The 20,117-nt window shown below is 38.9% G+C and overlaps 1 protein-coding gene across 1 annotated transcript in view; it reads left to right on the forward strand.

Moving 5' to 3' along the window:
* Positions 1 to 19,906, forward strand: part of CPE (carboxypeptidase E) — a 60,148-nt gene extending 40,242 nt beyond the window's left edge. Inside the window, 10 exon segments of the mRNA XM_075751833.1 lie at positions 162 to 281; positions 284 to 357; positions 2,207 to 2,269; positions 2,271 to 2,375; positions 3,279 to 3,396; positions 4,403 to 4,585; positions 11,219 to 11,358; positions 13,900 to 13,999; positions 16,026 to 16,144; positions 17,112 to 19,906. Of these exon segments, the coding sequence (XP_075607948.1) occupies positions 162 to 281; positions 284 to 357; positions 2,207 to 2,269; positions 2,271 to 2,375; positions 3,279 to 3,396; positions 4,403 to 4,585; positions 11,219 to 11,358; positions 13,900 to 13,999; positions 16,026 to 16,144; positions 17,112 to 17,210 (1,121 nt within the window). The 3' untranslated portion in view covers positions 17,211 to 19,906.
* Positions 19,907 to 20,117: the final 211 nt, after the last annotated feature.

Raw genomic sequence — 20,117 nt, forward strand, 5'->3', positions numbered from 1 at the left:
CCCCCTAAATCCACTTTTCTGAAGGAGGCTTGTAGCTTCCCCGGGGATACTGTCACCAGTCGTAGTAATAGTGATACCCACATCTCCGGTGTGCTGTGTGGTCCAGTCCGTGGGTCATTTTTGTGTGTTGTTCTAAGACGTGTTCTTCCTTTTTCTTGCAGGAGAACCGGAATTTAAATATGTTGGAAATATGCATGGGAATGAAGCTGTCGGAAGGGAGTTGCTCATCTTCTTGGCTCAGTACTTGTGTAATGAATACCAGAAAGGAAACGAAACTATTATCACTTGATCCATAGCACGCGTATCCATATCATGCCATCTTTGAACCCGGATGGCTTTGAGAAGGCAGCATCCCAGGTTTGTAAGGCTATGTATATGAGAATAGTTATCAATGTCTATATCAACCTTAGGATCATAATGACACTTGGACTAGGAGTTTTACAGATACATGAGCTCTTGGTGGTGATTGTGGAATGGAACACCATAAATGAAGTATTTCCTAATAGTACAGTAGGCTTGGTCTGTTTAACAAGGGAGGATTTTATGCTTGTTTTTTCAACAAATAGGCCATCTCTCTTGTGAGTTTACTGTATTTAAAATGTAATGATGTTCATGTTTCATGCATAGTCTTTCATCTAAGTTCACTGACCAAATTGCTTCCTAAACAAGTAACTTCTGGTAATACATTATGTTTCAAAAGTGGTAGAAAAGGGAAAGTTGATGTTTCTTTTAAGAATATTCTCATGTAAAATGCACTTACATGAATTATTCATGTTCATCAGAGCCTGATCCCTAAACAAGCAAACTTTGTGAGCCATCTTTTTAGTATGAACAACTTTGAGTCTAAATATCAGGCGTGAGGTACTTTAATTAGGCTATTAGTCAAGAAAATTTAGCATGTGTTTTAGGATGACAACTCAGTCAAGAAGCGTGTAATGTGTTAATGCATAATTAACCAATAGTGGCCAAATAGGACCCTGTTATATACAGATTCTGGTGGGTATTATGTTCTAAACAAAAATAAGAATTTTGTTGTTTTACAAGGTGTATTTATTTTTTAAATTAATATGGAAGTTTTGACTATGTGACTATTTATGTCTGATTAAATAAGTCAAACCTTATTAAGATCTTTATTAAATCGATTCTCAGGAAATCTTTTAAAAGCCCCCAAACCCGACAGAACGCTTTAAACCATATTCGGGTCGCATGTCTCCCTCTAGTGGCGAAGGACCAGAAGCTGTCCTCAAAACCGTGGGGTGGCTTACTCTGAGATATCTCTCTAGAGAGTTTCTAATAATATTATTTGAAACTTTTGCTCCTTAGTCAAAGCACGCTTTCTTTTACATAGTTGCCTTACAAATTACTTATAATTTATAATACATTTTGCTTTAGTTCCGCTGTTATTCTCTTTTAGAAGTATCTCGATCCTGTACGCAGTGTGTGACAGTAGATTCAATATACCCCAAGATTAAAACCAGTAAGTCAAGCTAAACCTACTTTACAGAGTACTGAAAGCTCACAGAGACAAGCTAGGGAAAACTCTGCTCTCTGAAGGCATTTCCTTAATGCAACCCAAAACTTATTTTAGACATTCAGCTTAAAGAAAAGATTTTGCAAAAATTCTCATTGCATCTTTATTCAGTGCTACCATTTCAGCGAATGAAAGTGACAGACACCATAAAAATAAAATTCTCAGATAAATAAAGATTAAGGTCCTGCTTTACCCTGAAGCCATTTAGAGGAACTTTGAAATGAATGCAAACATTCCTTGTGGCTGGCTGATAAATCTACAGCTGCTCTGAAGCTCCCTCAAATGAGGTCTGTACTTCATGAGGCATGGGCATGAGGCAACAGTGAAAAGGCCAGGTCTCAGGGGAAGGAAGACTCAGCAGGCACTGGAAAGTCTGATGCTGCTCGTAATTTTGCCCATCCTTAGTCCAAGATCTGCCACTGTGAGAATGATCCTCTCCTCTGAGACCCTCAGTGAAGTAGAGGCTGGTTTTGTTCCCACAGAGCTCTAGGAAGAAATAGGATTGACTCAGCTCTTGGTGCTTCACAAATTTTTCATCCCACATTATTCTCGAGAATGTGAGAAGTAAGCCCATGGTTTGAATTTACATGGCTAAATATACCCATATACAGCTTGATGTGTAAGCTCCTGAATCTACTCATCTCCCTTCTCTTTCTGTTCCCTTTCCTCATTCAGCCTGGTGAACTTAAAGACTGGTTTGTTGGTCGAAGTAACGCCCAGGGGATAGATCTAAACCGAAAATTTCCCTGATCTTGACAGAATAGTCTATGTTAATGAGAAAGAAGGTGGCCCAAACAACCATCTGCTGAAAAATATGAAAAAAGCTGTGGACCAGAATCCTAAGGTAAGTAGGGACTGAGTATCGGGTCACTTACATGCCCATCTCTTCCCTTTTACGCAAGCAGACACGTAGCAACCTCTAAGAGATGTGTGTTCGGTCTTTACTAATTCACATTCTTCTAAAGATTTTGTTCATTTTGTTAAATTTATCTGTCTGATACTTTTTGAAGTTTTTCTCAAACTGGCTTGCTATAGTAAAGCCTTTTGATCCATATTGCTTAGTCCTTAGACAATTCCTCATTCAAAGCATGTTGTATTTTTAAGGCCAGAGATTGCGTAGCTATTCGTTAAACCAGTGCCAGAAATTCACTTGTGTATTGTGCTTAATTATGTGACCGGCTGGATAACTGTTCTCACATATAACACATATATTTTTGTTAAGCTTAAGCCTTAAATATACAAGCGTATATCTGGAGAGATTTTCATCTTCTTGTGTTTAGCCCCCCGTGAGGTTTTAGAAATTACAGTGTTGTGCCTGCAGTCTCTGAGGGTTGTGGCCTTAATAGCATACCCTGTCTTCAAATTCAAATTATAAAATGAAGTAATTTTACTTTTCATCTAGAGAATAGACCAACATTTATTTTGAATTAGTTTATTTTCCTTGGGTTTAAATTTTAAGGGCTTTTTTTAGCCATAATGAGAGGTAGTAAAATATTGAGAATAAAATATTGCTTTGTTTGTGGTTTCATTCTGAACTAATTTACACGAGTTTTAGACTTATATGAATCTGCTCAGACTGATTCTGATGTAAAGGACTGATCCAGTTCTCTCTGAAGCCAAAATAAAATTGCATTTAAATGGCTTGCACAACATATGTGATAATAGTTAAGCCAATATATATATAATTAAATAAGTTTCTACATTGAATTATGAATTTGTAACTGCTGGTAGTGCTATTTTGTTATAGCTTGCTCCTGAAACGAAAGGTGTCATTCACTGGATTATGGATATTCCCTTTGTGCTCTCTGCCAATCTTCATGGAGGAGACCTCGTTGCAAACTATCCTTATGATGAGACTCGGAGTGGTATGTAGTATGAGTTAACAGGAAATAGTAGGAGATATAAATTACATTCTCTACTTATTTCACTGCTACCTAAGATCCACCTTGTAAACATCCTGTCATTGCATTGTAACAACTTATTTTAGCATATTAATCACATATTTAAAGCTAGTCACTGTATGGCCATGTTTTCTAGTTTTGGAGATAGATTAGCTTGTTTCAGTAGAGTTACATCACAAATATGATGTAATACCTGAGAGAATCATGGTCACTCGGATATTTTAATCAAAGCAACTTAGCGCTTAAATTAGCTGGGGCTGTTTGTGCCCTGTTAACTGAAGCAAGAGAGATATGTCTAGGCTGCCTGTATGATCCAAGGTTTCTCTGCCTGAACCTTTAAGAAAGGAATTTCTGAAAGCAGTAGCGTGCTACTAAAACCACCTATGATTGTTTCCACTTTCTCAGTATCGGTCCCATGTAAAAAGGATTACATCGTGGCAGAGCTGTTATCGTTTAGCACACAGCAATACTGGTTTGTTTTTTCTGCCACTAAGGGATGTGCACATGGCTGGAATGGTCATGAGATGATGGTATTGTTTATGATTGTCTTCAATCTGCTTTCTCGCAGTTTAATTGCAAATCCTTTCAATATCAGACTGTAAACCCCTTTAGGGAGAGAACTTTTTCTATCTACTGTGTGTTCTTCTAAGAAAATATCTAAAGCCTAGAATAGCTTAGATTTTGTGGTGCACTTTGAAATTAATATTTTCATCAATATTAAGACTGATCCGAATAGTCACCTTAATAATGGGGCAACCTGGTACAGGCAAGTGATGAAGTATTGGGGAAATGTTAATGTTATTAAGATAACGCTATGTTAGTTTGTGATGCTGTAGGACACTTAACTGTGTACAGACAATTTCCAGGCACGGTCCTGCTGTGCAGTGTTGGTAATAATCTAGGTTGTGAGCTCAGTTGGTATGACTGCCCTTTTAATAATCCTTGTTCCTGGACTTTTTTACCTCTGCAGGCAGTGCTCATGAATACAGCTCCTGCCCCGATGATGCTATTTTTCAAAGCCTGGCTCGCAGTTATTCTTCTTTTAATCCTGCTATGTCTGATCCAAACAGACCACCGTGTCGTAAAAACGACGATGACAGCAGCTTTGTGGATGGAACAACTAATGGTGGCGCCTGGTACAGCGTCCCAGGAGGTGAGCCCCACTCCGTGGGCGTTCAGTGTCACTGGTGGTTATTTTAAGCTTGAGTTTTCATTGGTTTAATTGCAGTCTGGAATACCACCGGGTTATCCACAACTTTTGGTCTGGTTAAGGGTGAATCAAAGGCTGATCACTCACCACAGTATATCTATAAAATTCCACAAAGCCCATTGTGATCCCTACTAAAATATTCCTCTTTTATTGCTTTCTCTACAATGTTTCTTCAATCAGGGTTCAGGTCACTGCAAATTAATAGTTCTACAGTGGTGAAATGATTGCTATGCTAACCATGAGAACTTAAGGTGTTTGGGTTTTAATTTTTTTAAAGAGTGAAAAAACCCTTTAACAAACCCTGATGAGAGAGAGAGCAGGCTACTGACTGTTCATTTTAACCTCAATAATGAAAGCATCCAACCTTGAAAGAAGTGGAGAGGCCTGATTTTGCAGTCTTATTGACAATGGGAGTTTGGCCTTTGATTTCCATGGGAACAAAATCCAGTCGTGAAGATATTTTTGCGTCTATACTTCCTAGCTTCATTAGAGCCTGATTCCTGCCCAGGCAGTGTTCCTCTAGACTTTGGTAGAGCCTTCTGTGCTAAGAGAAACAGCAGAGCTACTATGGCCACTTCAACACTAATTTTCCAGGAGAAGTCTGGAAGAGGAGCCTGAATGAGACATTTCATTCCTTTTACCAAGAATTTTGATATGCTGTTTTCTTTGTTCATTGAGGCAAAGCAGATGCTGGGATATCTAAATCTTTAATCAGTCTTCTGGGTCTGCTAAACTTGGACAAAACGTCGGAGTGAAAAATTGAGCTGAGGATTTCTGAGCTAGCAACTCAGCTTGTGTGGAGTGATTTGCCTGTGCGTTGGCTTTGTTGATTTGTGTATCAGATAACTTTGAACACATGTACCAGGTTTTATTGTTTGTTTTCCTCTTAATACTCAATTACAGTCTCTAAATTAATTTTAAATTTTTACGTGGAATGAGTAGAAATCTCTCCAAGCATTAGGACAGCTTAGGTAGTAGCCTGACTCTGTTACTCTGTTACAGTAAAGGGGGTACTAGAAGAGGAAAACAATTAAGTTTGTGTGAAGAGATTAGAAGCAGAACAATGACCGGTAGTGCTCACACAGCCCGTAGTCATCCTCTTATTCTTAGAGTTGTTATCCTCAATCTTCACAGGGGCAGCAGGTCTCCTCTGCTGTGGTACCACAGGTACCGGGGACTGGGTGTAAGGTAAAGTGTTGACATTTCTGAATAGGACTGAAAGCAAAAATTTCCCTTCGTGTGAAGTTTTCCAAAGACTTCGAACTGAAGCCTGAAAACACACTTGAAAAAAGCAGAGTTTTGCACCACTTTTAAAAAAAATATTGAATATAAACCAAATATTGAGAGGTTTAATAGTTAAATTCTGTTTCAATTCAGTCCAAAAATTATCTTAATGAAATATTAAGTATTAACTATAAAAACATGGACATATTTAACTTCAGCTTCTTTTTCCTTAGGAAAATGCTATAAAAAACTGTCTTTCCATTGTTTTGATGAAATCCTTTGATTCTGACTAAACTGCATATGCCAAAAGCACATTTTTCCATTGGAAAAACTTGTTGGAAAGTTTGAATTATTTCCTCCTCTTGGATCTTATTTTAAGTTAGACTGCAAATTCCCCGAGTGAGCCCTTTCTTTTTCCCATGTATTTGTGTAGAAGTTAGTAGACAGGAATCCTAGTTCTAACTGGGATCTATGATCCTAATATGGTGCAGCTAGTAAAAAAATAGACAACAATACACTTTGGACCACACAGTTTGAGTCTGGGTTTTTTTTTTTTTTCCAAGTGTAGAAATCAGCTGGCAAGCTGTGACTTCTGAACGAAACCTCCATGGTGATTTTTGCTGCAAGCTGACTTAAAAAACCAAAAATAATTCAGCAAAAACAGTTCTGTTGTTTCCATGTCTAGTGCTAAGGAAAACAACTAAACATTGCTTAGTTGAAGTGAAAATTTTCTTGGAAGCTTTAGTCCAAAAAGGTCTGTGCAGAAGCTGAAACGTGGCACGTAAGCTATCTGTTGTATCAGTGACCTTTTGCTGTCCATATGATAATGCACTCAAACTTAGCAGTGGTATAAGCTGTTGAAAAGCCATTTGTATTGCTTTAGGAAACGTATTGCAGTGTATACCCTTAATAGAGTTCAGAATTTATCAAGAGAAACTCTCTGAAGAACTTGTCTCCATGGCATCTGCTCCGGTTCAGAGCTACGGTGGTGCTTCTCTACCTTTGCACCTTTGGGTTGCGTGGGCTGTTCTGGGTCCTGCGAGGGGATGTGAGTGTGGCTCAGTGTGCTATGGGCATCCACAGGTTAGGCTCGCATCCCTGTGTGATCTCCCTGGGCTGGATGGAGGCAAAATAAAAGAGGACTTGCCACAGGTTTATAGAGAAGGTGGAGAAGTGGAGCAATGTGATTGGAAATAGAGATAGAAAATAGATGAGAGTTACTGGAGCTGTGCTTGGTGTAGAAAGGAGTTCATGGCTTTAGCAGAACAGCGGTGAGGGAAGGAAAAAGGAGAGAGTGGAGGACAGCTGAGCTAAGGGAGAGAGACTGTCCTCTCCTAGATACGCCTTTGACAGTACCTCATCAGACCAAGACCTCTGACCTAGGAAGGGCTGATTTTTCTTTCTAGTAAATTACTAAAGTTGCTGCTGCCCTATAGAGCTTATTATGGTGGCCCCAGTTGTGCTGCATCAATTCCTTTGCCCGTTATCATCCACCCACAGGAACTTCTACCTTTTGTAAAAGACAGTACTGCGTGGTGGGCCAGCAGCAGTCTTCACTTGCTCCTCAGTATGCAGGGATAATGTATGGGTGGCTCGCTCTCGTTTGAGTATGGGTTGTTTTTGCATATGTTTTTCTGAATAGCCGGGTTCTTTCAGTAGGAAGGCTGAACGTCTGGTGGCAGAAAAGTCTGGTAGCAGCCCTTGTCTCAAACTGGAAGTAAGGATGAGCCCTACATTCCATTCATGTTCTGTCCATGCCTTCTTCTAAAACTTCAGGATTTCCTCATCAATCTCAGGCAAGGTGGCAATTCTCCATTCAGGTTTTGGGCTGGAGAGAGCAGATTATATACAGGAATATTTGAAGCTTGCTTCTGTCTCTTAATACTGTGAGGTTTTTCTCACCATTACCTGCTTCATAGTTACTTTGTTCTGTGGATCAGAGGCACTGAGAAAATAGCTGCTCCAATAGCATCTTTGTCCTAAATCTGAGACGCCGGTGCCTGTTGCACTTGTTTTGTATTAGTTGTCATCTGTAATTAGTTGATCCTTGTAGATTTTTCAGAGAGCAGCAAGCAGAGGCAAAGGGGTCATTCTGTGTTCAGGAAAGGCCCTTTTAGCCACCAGACCCTGGGGAAAAACAAGCCTGTACATAAAATCCATGCTGTTTTTACATCTGCTCTTCTCCCTATCAGCATGTAATTAATGATTTCACTTATGCATAAGCAAGCCAAATTAAATTTGCACAGGTAGCTTTAATTTTGGCATTTCCTTAGCTGTTGAGTCCTTAACATTTCAACATCACTAATGGTTTTTAATGTACCTTTTGTGTGGAGTATCTATTTGGAAATATAAATGAGAAGAACAGATAGTAATGAATTACTAGCCAGCCACATGCCTGTTCCATTTGCTCTGTCATTACAGAGTCACCTGAGTCTAATCAGCTTTGTGTCATTACAAAAATAGCATTTCAAAGCAGCTTACATTGCTGTACTATTAGGCTATTGTTTAAGTGTCTTTTTATTTTCAGATACTCTCAAATCACTCTTGGCACTCAATTAATTCCTAACTTGAATTACCTTTCACGTTACCAGTTTTGGAAGCAATATTAGTTAATTTTTTTTACCATTTTATACAGCACCTGTAGGAGGCATATGTTCTCCCCATTACGCACAAGGCTCAAGTTCATCCTGTCCTGCTAAAAGTTACTGTCTTTATACATGTAGAAGCTGAACTATTTTAGTGTTGTAGCTTGTAATTCAAAGTCTAAGTAATTCTGACGCCTGGATGCCAGGGGTGCACCCTGCATTCCGCTTCCTTTGTGAAGGCTGGAGTTCCTCTTTTAAAAGCTGAAGAAATTAGTTTTGTCCCATATTCTAAGCTTATTTATGTAAGTACTAACATAGAGACACTGTAGTCCTTCAGGACAGTGGAGCACTGCAACAGAGGAGTTTTTGTGTTGCTCAGTTTGAAAGAAAATTCCTACTCGTGGTCGGCAATGAAGGGCATTCATTGCTGAATCTCAGTTATATCTGAGGTCTGCTAAGCCCTTCTGATCTTCAGAGAGCGGTCCCTGTTAAAGTCTAAGAAAGTTAGTTTTGTGCTATTTTGTTAAACGAGAGGCTTTGGGAGTGTGGTGATGTGCGTGCATGTGATGTATGTCATGCGCATGACAAGAAGGAACAGGGCAGTTGGAGACCTTGACCAGTGGCAGCAAAGTTGCTGCAATGTTGAATAAATTTCTTGAAATGTATTGATTTCTTGGATATTGCACCTAATTGCCATATTGAACAGATGGATAAAGAGTGCAAATTGCATGTAGCCAGCCTGATACTCTCCAGATTACAGATGTAGTAGGCCACAGTTTTGATCTAGGCTATCTTCACCCCATTCTCCATCCCAGAGATTCAGATCATCACCTGCAGCTCAGTGATGTAAGCTGAATTTTTTCAGGAGCAACACATATAAACTGTGGACCAGGCCAGGAGTTGGGAAACAAACTGTAGGATATGGACCTTGTGCACAAAACTGGAAAATATATTGCTTCTTAATTCTGTTCTTGAGAAACAAGGCATCCCTGAGTATCACCTTGCTGAGGAAGGGAGGGAGAGAGGGAGGGAGGGAGAAACTTCCTGAGAATTGGAGCAGTAATGGTTGAAAGTTGTTGGCACCCCAGTAAAATTACATCATGTCCTTCGGCTCCCAGTTCTCCTCTTCATGGATTCTTTCATTCTTGTAAAAGAAAGGCAAAAATCAAGAAAAACAACATTATCTAGTGTCTGGAACAGATGCCTGGCAGTCAGCACTGCTGTCAGGAATTTACTCGTGACTCTGCTGCTCTCTCGCTGTGTACTGCTGAACGGTAGGTCCGTCTTGCATTCTGCCTGCTGGGAGCCGTCCCTCCCAGGAGCACCTTTGCCTTCTGTGTCCTCATTTTTCAGCTGTCTAACAAAGGTTTAGAAATAAAAAGGTTCTTTTAGGAATCCGAAAAGCCCCTGTTCCTATCAGGAGTCTCGTTGCCTGGCTGGCAGAAAATAGACTCTTCACCCTAACATGTTGGCAAAATCCTACCTGACTCAATCTGTTTGCTGCCCTCGGGGTTCTCTTTTGGATATGACATCAGCTCTCTGGACATTTCTGGGCTGGTGAACAACACTGGTGCTTCGGCAACAAGGCTGCATTAGGTCTCATGTGCAGCTTGCATGGGGGAACATAGGGCTGAATGAATTCGCTGTGTTTGAAGCGCTTTTAAATCCCTCAGTGACCTCCATGGGGATGCTCAAAATGCTTGGTAGCCTTTTTCTTTTCAGTCCTCCATTTGAGAATCCACTGACTCTGCTAGCTAGCTAGATTGGGAAGGCCAGAGCTAATTCTGCATCAGCTTCTGCAAAGAATTTATTTATAAACCTCCTGGGGACAACCACAGTCCCTCTCCAGCTGGTTGATCCTGTTACAAAACTGGAAACCACTTTGGTTATCGGTTGACTGATTTGAGAAAATAGCCAATATTTCCATGTAGTAAGAGAAGAGGCTCAGAAATGTGAAAGAGTGCATCTTTCCCATCAAGTTTTTTTTCCTAGTGATGATGCTACTATATATATATATATTTAAATTCCTATGATTACGTTGCATTAATAATGATATTTTTCTTCTCTATTGAAGGCTATCCAGTATTGATTTTGCAGAGCAGGTGGGGACTACCCTTATCCCTGGGAAAATTTCCATGTAAATAAAGTTTATAGGAAGTTTGGGTTTTGGGTGGTTTTTTTTTTTTTTTTGTGGAAAATATTTGGAATCTCTGCAGAAAAGCTTGACAAAGAATATTCCTTAGCAAACAGATACTTTTCATGTAAAATGTTACTAAGTCGAAACCCTGCATTTTCAGAAAAGAACCAACATGTTTTTGACCCATCTTTATAAACATCTTTTTCAAAGTCACTTCATCATGTTTCATTTGCTTTATAATTAGTTGTCATTCTTCCTGGCTTAAAAAATGATCATCTTTTACTTTCATATGGAAATATTTTAGCCATAATCAGAAATAATTTTCTGTTCCTGAAGAGAAAGTAATTTATGTCAGCTATCCAAACAGATGTGCCAGGTAGGAGTATACAGGCCAGGTGTCAAGTCCTTTCTAAACTTTCTCCGGGAAGAAAATGTTTTTGGGAATTAATTGTGGTGTTGGTTTCTCTGATTTAAAGCTTCTGAGTTCAGAACTAAGCTGATTGAATGGAACTGCACCAACTGTATTTATAGCTATTCTTTTCTTAATAGCCTCAGCATCTCATGTGTCCCCCTTTATTTACTTCAGAACAATGCAAAATGCGTCACTAACTCTCTTTTCTGGCATTGTAGGAATGCAGGATTTCAATTACCTCAGCAGCAACTGCTTCGAAATCACAGTGGAGCTTAGCTGTGAAAAATTCCCACCTGAAGAGACTCTGAAGGGCTACTGGGAGGACAACAAGAACTCCCTTATCAATTACATCGAGCAGGTAACAAAAAAGAGGATGGCAAAACTCCCGTTATTGTACGTAAAGCTTCTAAACTTTGTGCGGTATGAACATCTAATTCAAAATTTCACATTAATCCATGTGGTGCTCCATAATTCTTATATGTCTCTAAGGTGGTAAATCGTGTGTGATCTTTCTAAATTTGTGGAAGAAGAGGGGAAAATATAGAGGATGTTATAGTATGGAATTCATCTCACCTTACTTAAGCTGTTGCAGACGTTTAATTTAAATGATTTGTGTTGGCTTCCTCAGTGAAAATAAATACGCATCACCAGAGTATATAATTCATTTTCCCAGCACCGATGTGCGTGCTAAGAGAGATGAATTGCCCTCTGCAGATGTGAAAATGTGCATACAGATGTGGGATGAGACGCTCTGGGTGTACAGGGAGCCTCGGCGGCTGGGTTAGACCGTAGCTGCCTGGCAGCTCAGTGTAACGTCAGGGGACATCTCCAATCCTGGTTTTGTAGATACTCTGCTGCTCTCTGATTGCGTGAGCTGCTGATGATCAACATAGAGCCGTCCGTGTGATGATTCCATTAAAAATTATCCAAAATCTGGTTAGAAGCGTAAAGAATAGTCACGGGTTTAGATAATCTTGTGCTAATGGGTTGTTAGAAGTTAAGACTCCGAAATAGATCTCTGTGTGTGTGTGGGAGGTTGTTGTTGGTGGTGTTTTGATTTTATTTATTTATTTTTTTAAAATAATTTCATGCCAATGTAACAGACTGTACTGAAATGATGGTTCCAAGCAGTGTGGGAGTGTCGAATTTCTGTCGTTTTCTATCATTAATGGCTGCACACCTGGGATTGTGAAATTAGAACCATACTTTGTAAGCAGAGCTGGTCAATTAATGCATTGATTTCTTTAAGAACGTATTTGTGCAGAAATGCTTTAGTTAGCCAGAAATCTGATATATTTGAATATTGCAAAATGTTTGAGTTATACTGTTGTTAGTAAGTTGTATGTGCGCTGAGGAAAAAGCTGTACCTGCCCTGCAGGTTTTTACCCATTTATTATGAGATCCATCTCAAGTTCTTCAGCTCCTTTGCATGTTGCTTAATTTTCTCTCACTCATGGGAAACTATGAAATGTCACTGCATTTTCAGAATTACTTATGTGTAAGAGATTATTTCGCCAACTTCCTTTGCTCCTGCAGCGCTGCTGGCTTTATCCTTGAAGTTCAGATGGTCTATCTGGCATTGGTTTTTATCCTCTTACAGGATAAGAGGTCTAGCTCTGTGCTTCAGCTCCCCTGTGATTGCTGAGGACAGTACAAATACGTCCTTTCTGCTTTTCTAAGCCAATCTGTGTCAGGCTTCTCCCACGGTGTAAATTAGATGAATCTGGTGAGCTAAATTATAGCAGCTGAATACACCATACAGGCTCATAAAGGAGAACATCAAAATCTCAACATAAAATTTGTGATTCACAAGTCTTTTCAAATATCACAGAATCAGAGAGAAGCCTGAACTCCACAGTACTTCCCCGCTTAATTCCCAGGCTCCCAATGAGATGCGTCTCCGCACGGGTTCAAAACGCCCCATTCTCCCCAGCACTGAGAGGTCCCTGTCTCAGGCTGTGAAAAGGTAGTTGATCCTCAGTCTCTTGCCTCTGAGGAGCTCAGTCTGCTTTCAGACCATGCTTAAGAAATACCAGCAGGACTGGTGTCTCCACGCACTGCGGTTAAATCAGGCCTTTAATTTCATATGTGCTGGGAACAGACAGATTAGGTACTGCTGGTGCTGTTGCCTGGAGTATGTTGCCTAAGAGACAAGAAGGAACTAGGACATGAGCCACCATCATCTTCCTCTCACAGGCCATGTGAGGGGTGTTGTGACATCTATGACATCAAAGGTCTGGATGTTTTGGGTGCACAGCAGAGAGCTCAAGCATCTCACACAGGGATTGCCCATCAGAGTCCAAGTGCTCGCATTTAACCTTGTTAATGTTTCACTTTTAAGCAGTTATGTCTGGTTTTAACCGTAAATTCTTACAGTTGATGAAACTAAAAAAAATGAAAAAAAATTTTTTTTTAGGTTGTCTTTCAAAGCTTTTTAGCACATTCATAAATCCCCAGTGACAAAGGCTTTCAAGTCAGTGTTCACATATATTGTGATTTGCTGCATGTTTCTGAGAAATGCTTGCATTGCACGGGAAAATTAGTATAACTACCAGCTGAATTATTTTTCCTCTTCACTATTTGTTCCATTATGATGTTCAGTAATTATCCTTGATAGGTGTCGGCATGTAGACTGTGGGGTCCATAGCATGCATTGTTAGATATAGAATCATAGACTCATAGAATGGTTTGGGTTGGAAGGGACCTTAAAGATCATCTAGTTCCAACCCCCCTGCCATGGGCAGGGACACCCTCCACTAGACCAGGTTGTCCAAAGCCTCATCAATAGATATTGATCTATTGATCAATAGATATTTCACTAACAAAAATGCCATCTTTTGTTAAGAATTTTCCTGTGATTTCCCATGTGTTGCTGACTTTATTTATTTATTTATTTTAGATTCATCGAGGAGTGAAGGGGTTTGTTAAAGATCTTCAGGGCAATCCAATAGCAAATGCTACGATTTCTGTGGAGGGGATAAGCCATGACATTACATCAGGTGAGCGTTGTACCTCAGCAAACCAAGAAGTGCTGGAATATATTGCTTCTCCCTCTGCTTGGCAGCCCGGAGCCATTTCAGATCTTATTAGGTGAAGCTTTAAGGGAGCAAAATTTTGAAGCCAGGAAAGCATTTTGTGCCTCAAGAAGCTTGTTGCCTGCAGGATTTCATGAATCTTTCTCTTGTATTTTGCTCTCAAAGTAGCTGGAGACTGGTTGTTGGGACGTCATGGATCTCTGGCGTGGATTGATTCTGGTGGCTCTTGGCTATTCATGCTTAGTTTGTCTTCTGATTTGTGGTGCAAGTAGTGTTTCACAGCTCTGCCAGGATTTGAAGTCCTGTTGGCAGTGCCGTTTTGAGTTTGAAGGCTAAACTGTAGTCCAAAAGTGTTACATTACTTACTATGCAAGCGTACCTTTTGGTATGTCAATTCTTGACAGATCGTCAATTTACATAACTTCCTTCTGTGAAGCTAATTTTTCTCTGCTGTTTACAATGATGTGACTTTTTTTTAGAAAGGTGGTTCTAAAAGAGGAAAGGATTGTGTTGGTGTTCATAGAAAATTGTGTGTCACCTCTTTGGTGGTGGTGTGCTTTATTCTATGAATGAATTCGAAAGTATCTCACACCGTGTCAACCTGCAGTCTTCCCTGTGCTTTCTTATTCTGAATAACAATTTTTTGTTTACGCAAGATACTAATTAGAAAAAAACAATAATAAAATGTCATTGCATTATACGTGAGCTTACATTATGGTCATTTTCTCAGTGATATGTCTCACTATACTGTTACAGAGATGCAGAATACTGTGAAACAGGACTGGTAGACCCTTCATTTGGCTTCGATTTGCGTTTGTTCTCACATCACCTCCAAAGAGGCCAGCATTTCTGTCAAGCAAAACAGTCTGTGATAACATTAGCCACCTTCTTTCACTACATTTAAGGAGGCAAAAAAGTATAGAGGCTGGAAAAAAAAATTAGAGATAACAAGAAGGAAACAAACTGTGCAAAGAGGTATTTTGAGGTATGAGAGAGTGATGCATACGGTAGTACAGCTCATGCTTCTACGGTACAAAAAGGCATCTAATCATGAATCCCCTCACATCATTGTGTGTGTATAAGCCTGGAAGTCATGTATTGTCAAAACAGTGAGGAAAACAAGTACTTGAATTTTAGCACATTCAAAAAGAAGAATAAATACTCTTTGGCTTTTTTTTCCCTGCTCCTTTGTTCGTGAGTTAAAATTCAGCTTTGTTCCAGTGCCAGGAATTAGAACAGATCATTATCGTAGCTCTGCAGCAGTATTTTTTTCCCTTCTGTTTTATGTAAAGTCTGGGAACAACTGGACAGACTACTGACATTTTTTGACCGTGCAAATTGCAGACATTTAAGTAACATTTCCCTCTGTGCGATGTGTAGCTACATCAAGATGTGCTGAACAAGCATTTAAGGAGCTGGCAGTAAGAGCATGGCGAAGTCTTTTAAATGGCACTGCTAACTGACTTTTAGAACAATCTTGCAATGTTTTCTGGAGATAGAGAAATTCAGAGTATTAGCCTGTGACAAATTAGATAATTGGCCACTGCTGGTGCAGGGAGGATCTGAGTCTTTGTGAAACTGGGAGAGGGTCATTTCTAGAGAAGAGGATGATACGTTTTTATTCTGTGACTGAAAAAGGTGATCTGCAGTAACACTCAGTGCAGTAGAAGCCTTTCTTCGACCTGATTGGATCAAACTTTCATTTCTTTGTTGAGCTAAACAGAAGAAAAAAGCCCTAGACATTGCCTGGATACTGAAACATGTAGATAGTGATGCTTCAGTGGTGATACATGTGGAATATTCTAGGAAATGATGATTTATAGCTTTCTCTGCAAGATAAATTGAGAAAGGTGGTCCTATTTATTTAAATTTGATGAGAATAAAATGCACTTATGCTTGGATTTTCAGAATGCTGAGGGCATTAAAAATTCACATTACATTGCAAACTGTATATATATATTTATTTGGATTTTTTTCTTCTTCTCTACAGCCAAGGATGGTGATTACTGGAGATTGCTTGTGCCTGGAAATTACAAACTTACAGCCTCAGCACCAGGCTATCTAGCAATAACTAAAAAAGTGGCCGTGCCCTTTAGCCCGGCGGTTGTGGTAAGTGCTCACATGTGTGTTGGTTTATTGTCTATTATGTATATAAATTATATTATATATAAATTTCTTATTTAAAGTGAAAAGACACAGAGAAGGGTAATATTGAGATACTTATACTTTTTTTATTGGTTGACGTGTGACTAGCCAATCAGATAGAAGATTACAGAATATATCCAAATAGTGCAACATAACAAGTAAGAGATGTTGAGATTTTCACTGAGACCTGGTATTTTTAATCTAAATTGTCATGTGACTACCTGCATAGGTTAAAACCAGTGTTCAGCTCTGTGCGGAAAGATAGCGATGGAGCTCTGCTTTGTGTAGATACCTGACATATGTGGTAGGACCGAGGCTGCATCTAAGAGTTCAGAAGCATTTTTAATTCATCCTCTGTACAGGTGTGGATTCCACTCTTAACAATTAAAATAAATGCTGATTTCTCTAGTGTGTATCATATGCTAGGATATACCACACTAGCACGTCACATCTATACTACCGAGCCACGTGTCAGAAAAGCCCCCTGGATCTTTTTGATGGCATAAAATTGAATACGTGTTTTGATCTGCTGGGGGTCTGCATTGCTAGGTGTTAGACAGCAATATGCTGATGATACTTTTTATTACATGCTAGACAATTTATGTGGCTGGATCTTCAACTTTAATTTCATTGGCCCATATTTTTTGAAATTTTTAGACAAGTCAAAGGCCAGACAGATGTCTGGTTTCTTTTGGAAATTTTGCTAATCTATGTGCATTTTTAGATAAGTTTATTGTAGTGATATACTAGTATTGCAGGTGTTTAAATCAGCCTTGAGAGGCTTTGGAATAAACCTAGCCTAAAATGGAAAGTACCTCCCTAAGCCCCATGTCTGTGTTAAACAACTTCTTTCAATAAATAGCTTTTAAAAGCCAACACTTCTCTCTTTCGACAAGTCTTACCGATGTTTTTGATTGTTTCTCTCACTCAGGTTGATTTTGAACTGGAGTCATTGTCTGAAAGAAAAGAAGAGGAGAAAGAAGAGTTGATGGAATGGTGGAAGATGATGTCAGAAACATTAAATTTTTAAATGAAGATTTTGGCTTTACAGCTTTTAATCTATTATATGTTGACTTAGTATAATGTACTGTGGAAAGTCCCTATATTCTAGATTTTGTGCACTTCACAATAATTAACTTTGAATTTCTGAGTCATCTTTTGATTAATATGATTACAAATAACTACTAGCCTCCTAGCTAGATAAATAAGTTATTACTTTTCTTTCATATTGTTATAGAAAATTTCCTCTTATATACAAATAAGAAAAAAAACGAGTGAATGTCTCTGCAGCCTATATGGAAGTACAATCTGTTGTGTATTATTTGCAAGTTCGGAATATGTAGGTTAACTCTTGATTTTCAGAAAGAAATATGCTGTAGTCAGTTCCCAATACTGCCAGAAATATTTGACAGTGCATAGCAGTAGACAGTGCTCTTTACTGAGTTCTATAATGGATGTTATTGAAAAGATTTATAATAACAGTGTGTGGTGTAATAATGTTTTACAAGGATTAAAATTCAGTATAACATTTTGTATGTCTCTGGTGTTGGGGCTATTTAACTATGTAAGAAAAATAAGCTGACTTCATTTTAGTAACCAGAAGGAATCTGCATAAGCTCTTTTATTAAAGATGGCATGGAATGAATTCAGGAAATAGCGGAGCTTTATTCCTTAAACTCTTAATGATATTTCAAGATTGCATTTTAATTATTTCTTATTACTCATTAACCAAATTAAAAATTCTCAATAGGCAAAGAAGAAGAGCTTGTGCATCCTGTTAACATGCTGCTTGTGTTTGTTTTACAGCAAGAAAAAAAAATTGTTTCCGGTGATGTCTGTTTTAATTAGATAACTACCTTTTCAACAATCTTTACGTGTGTCAGTGGTGTCTAGATAATCAGACAAAAGTTCGTATGTTCACTGAAAGCTACCAAAACATTACAGTTTAGACAATGAACTGGAAGTCTGCTCAGGACATGCATTTAGTATCAGAAGCCAAGAATGGTTTTGTTTCCAACTTTGTTTCTTCTTCTGGTTAGTCTTATGTAAAACTAGAGGCAGTGAAGAAGTGAAATTTTTTCAGTGTGGTGAAATTTTCCCAAAATACTTGAAGATGATACAAAAAGCAACTTTAATTTTAAAAGATTCTTCTTTCTCCTCCCCCCATCCCCCCCCGTGTTTTTTTTCTTTTTTTTTTTTTTTTTTGGTATACTTGAATTAACTTGCTTTAATATTTTGTTTAAGATGAGTGAAATTTGCAGAGTCAGAGAATACACATGAACTGTAGCGGGTGCAAGCTTGATAAAATTCTTCTGAAACCACTGCCGGTATGCTACTGGATAGCAGCTAAGCATCTCATCTGTTTGAAAGCTTGCACACTGGTCTATTTTAATTCAAGATCAGATGTTCGATACAGATTTCCTTCCTGTTTCTTTAGTATCACTGTCTGTGTTTTGATTAGCATATTATTTTAGTTGATGCTGTAGGAGTTCAGTACCATTCCGAACCAACAAACAATGCACTATCATGCTCCCACCGTAAGTGAAAAATCACATGTTCAGGTGTAGGATCCAAATTTATCTCCTTTGGGTATTTAAAAATCTACTGAAAATAGTTTTCTGAGAATTTCTGAGAATTTTAAGTTCTTTAATTAAAATAGCACTTGATCCTTTAAAGTAACAGGCTTAAGGTTTGACACACATTGATAAATTGAACAGCAATAAAAAGGCATAAACTTTCTCTCGCTGATCAAGAGTTTGCTGTGTAACCTGTAGCTCGTTTGGATAGTAGATATTTAATTCCAAACTTCAGGGGAACTTCACTTGCTCTAAGTGGGTATGCAGTGATGAACTTTGAACCTCCATTGTGATGAGGAACCCCTGTGGCAAACGAAGAATCTTACCTGAACGTCTTGCTAACAGCTTGTGGCTAGCTGTGCACAAGAGCGTGCATAAAGGATGCCCAATTGCACCAACTCAGGTGTTCACGGCCGTTTGAAAGGCTAAGACACGTTGCATGAAACGCACTCTGTGTCTGGAAATAACAATACTGTTTTCAACTGAACCGGGTAAAATCGAAGCAAACAGTATAAAAATGAATTATAACGAGAGACTGCTGGCACGTGGGCAAATGGCTACAGGAGTGTTTCTGACCTGTAAACTAATGTAATAAGGCAAGTGTATATTTGTACAGAACACCTTGCTCTGCCCCTTCCAAACCTAACAATTTCAATCCAAACGATATTACTACGTGGTGCGATGCCTGTCATGCATCCAATCTTCCTGTGTGGTGGATTGTGTGCCATAGTTAGTGCAGACATTATTACATCACTGTGATTTTGTATTCCATACGCGTATTACGTGTGTGAGATCCTCTGGTTTACTGTTTCAGGCATTTGCGATTAAATGTGGCGTCCCTTAAATGATCTCCTAGTTTTGCTTTAGATGTCTGCTTGCTATCACTGTGCTGAGAACAGGTTAAAGTGATTAAATGTTACAACACCAGAACCACTGCCACTGTTCTTGCTGTAGGTAAACATCCTCAAGAGCAGCATAGCCAGGACTCTCAATAAATTAATTCATTATGTAGCTTTCCTAGCTGAACTGAGCTATGTTGTAGGACTGTGTATGTTTAAATGGAAGATTAAAGTGTTGTGTGATGCTGAGCTTTTGGTTAAAAAGGCACATGCTGTACTATTGTACAATAAATCTACAGGTTTATTTAAAATGTGAAATGTGTGAGTAATTTACAGGTTCAAAATGTGACCTCTGGCTGTGCATGTCTGCAAAGTATGCCATAAACATCCTCAGTGAGGTGCGTGTGCCAATTAATTTGCTGTTTGAACAGAGAAATGAGACTGGGATTAGTGCCGGTATCCCATTGAGAGCCATCCATAGCCCCTTAACTTTGTGCCAGAACATCCTCCTTTTGGAGTATA

Source organism: Balearica regulorum, chromosome 4, assembly GCF_011004875.1.
Source record: "Balearica regulorum gibbericeps isolate bBalReg1 chromosome 4, bBalReg1.pri, whole genome shotgun sequence".
Lineage (NCBI taxonomy): Eukaryota > Metazoa > Chordata > Aves > Gruiformes > Gruidae > Balearica > Balearica regulorum.